This window comes from Gavialis gangeticus, unplaced genomic scaffold (genome assembly GCF_001723915.1).
Source record: "Gavialis gangeticus isolate Ggan-Ray unplaced genomic scaffold, GavGan_comp1, whole genome shotgun sequence".
NCBI lineage: Eukaryota > Metazoa > Chordata > Crocodylia > Gavialidae > Gavialis > Gavialis gangeticus.
In genome coordinates, this window is record NW_017729022.1 from 129,213,680 (window position 1) to 129,218,837 (window position 5,158).

General features: G+C 45.5%; 1 protein-coding gene across 1 annotated transcript in view; it reads right to left on the reverse strand.

Annotated features, from left to right (window-relative positions):
* Nucleotides 1-5,158, reverse strand: part of ABHD12 (abhydrolase domain containing 12) — a 111,031-nt gene that overhangs the window by 49,815 nt on the left and 56,058 nt on the right. The window contains exon 3 of the mRNA XM_019516165.1: nt 4,171-4,276. Within this exon, the coding sequence (XP_019371710.1) occupies nt 4,171-4,276 (106 nt within the window). The remainder of the gene's footprint in view (nt 1-4,170; nt 4,277-5,158) is intronic.

Genomic DNA, 5,158 nt, shown 5'->3' on the forward strand with positions numbered 1-5,158 from the left:
TCAACAGAGGCAGCAGCAGGAGCCTGCTCGGAACTGCAGGGCCGGACTGGCTTGGCTCCTGCCATGTTCTGCATCCTGGTGTTGCAGTTGGGAACTGCATGGCGTGGCATGGTATGGAGCTGGCCTGGCCAGGCACCTCCCAGCAGCATGTGGTTCCCGGCTGCAACACCGGGACACAGAATGCAGCATGAGCTGGCCGAGCCCCACAGTTCCCATCCGGCGGCTGCTGCCACTGGCCCTGACCTTCAGGGCCCCACTCCCACCTGCTGCCACTTCTCCCCACCCCAGAGCCTGAGGCTGCCCCCGCTGCCCTTCCCCTCCTTCCCTGCCCACCACCACCAACCACTACTTTAGCTGCAGGGCCGGGACCGCATGGTTGGCAGCTGGCCCAGGATGGCTCCTGCTGCACTGGCAATCCTCCTCCCCGCCTGTTCTTACCCAAGTTCCCTTCTCAGGTTGGGTGGGGTAGGCGGGGACAGGACCCTCCACTAGGAGGGAAGCTTCCGTCTGGCATTGGGGGTGGGGGGTGGGGCTGGCAGGCCTTGCTGCTGCTGGGTCCTGCTGCTGCCTTCTCTTGGATCCTGTTGCTGCTGGCTCCTGTCATCTTTGACAAGCAGCCAGGGGCAGATAAATTTTTTAATTTTTAGGCGCCCCACAGGCTGGATAGAATGGCCTGGCAGGCCGGATCCAGCCCCCAGCCTGTATTTTGCCCACCCCTGCTGTACATTGTTCTGCTATGTGCAAGGCATGTACATTGTTCACTTTCATCTAAGGTTGGGTATTTGACCAATCAAATAAAGTTGGGTCAATTGACTGGTTAAATATTGGTTAAAAATCATAAAAAATTGCCAACAGGTCCAAATAATACACAGAAAAGGCACTCATTTTCCATTAAGAAAACTGTCAAAAAATTTTAAAAAACATATTACTGTCAAGAAAACTATAAAATAATGTAGTTTTTAAAAATAAAATTACTATAATCTTTGACCAGTCAAAAAATATGCAGCCAATTGACTAGTCAATTGACAATATTTAACCAGTCAATTGACCAGTTTACTAACCCTACTTTCATCTTCAAGATTATCGTGAGCATTCTACATACAATTTAATTACTGTCAAAGGAGAAGCTTACAAACCACTGATGTGGCTCACCGCAAAGTTCACTAGTGCTTAAAGCAAATGCCTGGTCAACTATAATTTCAAAGTAGTGGAAAGAAAGCTCCATGAGCAAATGGCATGACTAAGTTCATGAGAATTTGGGGGGGAAGAGATACGTGATGGAAGAACACAGTGTGTTTTATGTTTTCGGACATCGACGTCTTGTAATTAGAAAAAGGTTGAGAATTTAAGTGTGCTTTTCAAGGAGGAAAGATCATACTGTATGATTTCCACAAAAACACAGAGCAAGCTATGATATGCTTGTGATGCAGTGCATGGATACAGAACAATTAACATTTAAGATAGGAAGAAGCCAACGCAGAGGAAGAAAGGTCTATAAACCTTTCAGTCTACAGCTGGTATCCCATAGCATAGAAGATATTGCTGAAAAGTCATCAAATTATTTTTAACAAAATTCACAAAAGCTGAGAGAAACACCAGGTCAGTAACAAGAGAAAGAGTCAGATAAGCAATTATCTATGGAGGACAGCCTTTAAGGGAGTATCTCCATTTGTGCACATGCTAGAGACAAGCCCAGAAGCAAGGCCAGCTGGAATGTGGACTAGATCATACCCAAGATAGCTGAACAAAAACAACGGTTCCGTGTAAAAGAAGAAAACCCAGAATTACTATCAAGGTATGGAACTCAGAGGGCAAGACACAAGAAAATATTTACTTAAGAGTACTTGGGACATTCAGTTAGACACCATTCGTTTGACAGGAAACAACAGCTTTAGCAGCCACAAATTCAGTAATATTTCTGCCTAACCTAGGTCCAACAAATCAGCCCAACACACTGTACCAGAGCTGTACCAAGACAAGAAAGACACACTAGTACGATGAGAATTTACAATGGTTATGGATGTGTGAAAGCAAAATGTAAGCATAAATACAAGCTAACAGCACAGACTGGAAAATCTCACAAAAAGACAGCACACAGGTACAAAGAAAGAAAACAGAAAAGGCTCATCCTGAAATAATGGCTTTAAAGTATTCTAAAAGCTCAATGGTTAAAAATTAGGGGTGCGCCAATAGAGATTTTCTGGGCCGATAGTGATGGCCAGTTTTTAACGAGCCATATCAGCTGATACTGATCTGATTCTGATATGCAGCCAGGCAGCATGGAGAGTGGCATCCAGCTGGTAAGTCTGTTGTGGGGGAAGGGGAGTAGGGGGAGGGCAGATCAAGGCCCCCACAGTGAGGGAGGGAGTGGGGCTTGGGCAGATGCTGCACAGCTGGGATGGAGCAGGGGACAGAGCCATGAGAGGCTCATTTAGGGAGGGCGGGGGTGGAGCAGGTCCTACCACTGCACGCACCCTAGGAGGACATGGCTGGGGTGCCCCCAGATGTGTGTGGGGCAAAGGCAGGCTGCCACTGTGGGCTGAGGCTGGAACGGTGCTGGGCTCTTTCTGGCGGGGGGATGGGCTGAGCAGTGCTCAGGGTGGGTGGCAGTGGCAGCAGCTGCAGCCACCCCAAAATTCGCCATAGCCTCCCTCCCAGTGCTGCCACCACCCGCCCTGAGCGCAGCCCGCCCAGCCCAGTGCCAGGAAGAGCCGAGCATCATCTTGGCCCCAGCCTGCAGCTGCAGCCCACCCATGCCCCGCACACTAATCTGGGGGCACACACCTACCATGCCCTCCCGGGGTGCACGCAGTGGCAGGAGCTGCCCCCCGAATGAGTCACTTGGAACTGTCCCCTGCTCCAGCCCAGCTGTGCAGCACCTGCCCCAGCCCCACTCCCTCATTGTGCCATTCAACAGAAGATATTCCATCCAGTCAATTCAAGACTAAAAAACACACCAGATTGTTACAATACATACCCAAGTGCAGCACAAATGCAAACTGTGACTGGTGACTCATAAATATAGTTACATCTGGTGGGTTTAGAACTGGCTTCTTTTCCTTGATCAGCCAGTAGTATACTAGACTTTAACTGGGTGCTTCAATTATATACATCATAACCCTGAAATGATCATTTTCAAGATAACAGGAACTTTTTCACAGTTATACAAACTAGAAAGAAGCAGTGGTGTTGACACACAATAAAAAGCAGTCACTGGACAGAGGTTCAAAATAAGCTCACTAGGCTGGTAATACTGAACATGGATCTGCCAAAACAAAAATTTCCTGCTCCACCAGTCACCCCACTTGTACATCTCAGAAAACCCAATGAGTATACAAGAAGCTGCCATGCTTGGGACCTCACATTTTCCTCCAAGAGCCAGAACTGGCAACTGTATCTATGACCATCATTTGTTTTCATTAGAGAGCACAAACAATGGGTTTCCATGCCTCTCTCCAGTTTTACATATGCCTCTAAAACAGCAGTTCCCAATCTGTGGTACAGGTGCCATCAGTGGTACACGTTAACAGATTTATTATAATTACTTTATATGACAAAGATTTGCTGGTAGTACTTAAGGTTGTACCATTTTAAATTGGTGGTGTGAGAAAGTCAGAGTTTTGGAACCACTGCTCTAGAGCATATTCCTCCTCCTACTCTGAACACTGAGTCAGTGGGTGCATCTACACGACACTATGTCACCGTAGCAATAAGCTATGTCACTATAGCTCATCACTACAGTGACGTAGCATCTAAAAATAACCATGCACCACTGGGACTGCGATGCATCGGTGAGTATTGCGCAGTACCAAATGCACAGTCAGGGATACGTGTAGATGTGCCCGTGCTTCCATCTTCTCCATTTGTATTCTGTGAAAAAAAATATGAACAGAAGTTGATTAACAAGTAACTTCCAATGCACCAAGTTTGCTTTACTGGAGGGCCACAACCTTTCCAGCAACCCAGAGCAGTAACTTCAGTTCCAAATTGTGAATCTTCTCCACAGTCATGATCTGTCTGACTGTGTTTCATACACTGCTGAATTTAGCTCAGTAGAGATCCACAAACTGCATACCTTCAGCATGAAACTGTCCTTCAGCAAAGACAAATCCACAGATGAGAACAAGCAATGGTTACCATTCACTGGAAAGATGGCTTAAGCTTACTTACCAGACTCCAATAGTTACATCCTCCTCTGGCTGCAGATAATAATTACAGGTGTGATTTAAACCTTGATCCTGTGGTCTTTTCAAGTCAATGAAATATGGGACCCTCACTGAAACACATAAAAAGAGTAAAATATCAAATACTTAAGCTTAAGTTCCTTTTTACTGCAACTCAATACTGCCAAACAGTGCATTTCAACCCACTATCTAAACCAACACCAACAGAGGACTGTACACAGCTCTGTCCCACCAAAAAGACCTCTTTTCCTGTAGGTGACAATGGTGCAACTTGTTACAGCCTTTAGAAGTGGGCTAGCATCAACGAAACAAAATGAGTGCTCACGAGGGCACTAACAGGCACGATTAAATGAAACGAGTTGAAGAAAAACAAGAAAGAGCTTTTCCTGATTTGTATTTAATGCTCTATCCAGTCTAGTTTTGAAATCTTACAATATGTGGCATCAATCCATGAACTTGAACTGGCAAGAGATTGGGTTAGATGTTCACATACTTTATATCAGCGGTTCCCAATCTGTGGTACAGGTACCACCAGTGGTACGCAGATAACCTGTCAGTAGTATGGGTTAACAGATTTATTATAATTACTTTATATGACAAAAATTTGCAGGTGGTACTTAAGGTTGTATCATTTTAAATTGGTGGTGCACAAGCTGCCAGAGTTTAGGAACTCCTGCTTTATATGGAACCATACACATACCAGTAACTTAAGATAAACCAACATTTATCTGAACTTGCAGGATTTTGTTTCAGCTTGCTAGGGACGTAAGCAGGAGTGTAGACAGGTGTTTTCTAATATCTACCTTCTCCCTATGTTTTCATAAATAATCAAAATTAAAAAACTGTCTTTTTACATGTAATCTACACCTTCCCCTCCAAAACCAGCTGTGGAAAAATGTGCATTATATGTGAGGAAAAGGGATCCCCAAGGGTCCATAATTTTATTGGGGGGGGGGCATGCTGGGGCAGCCATG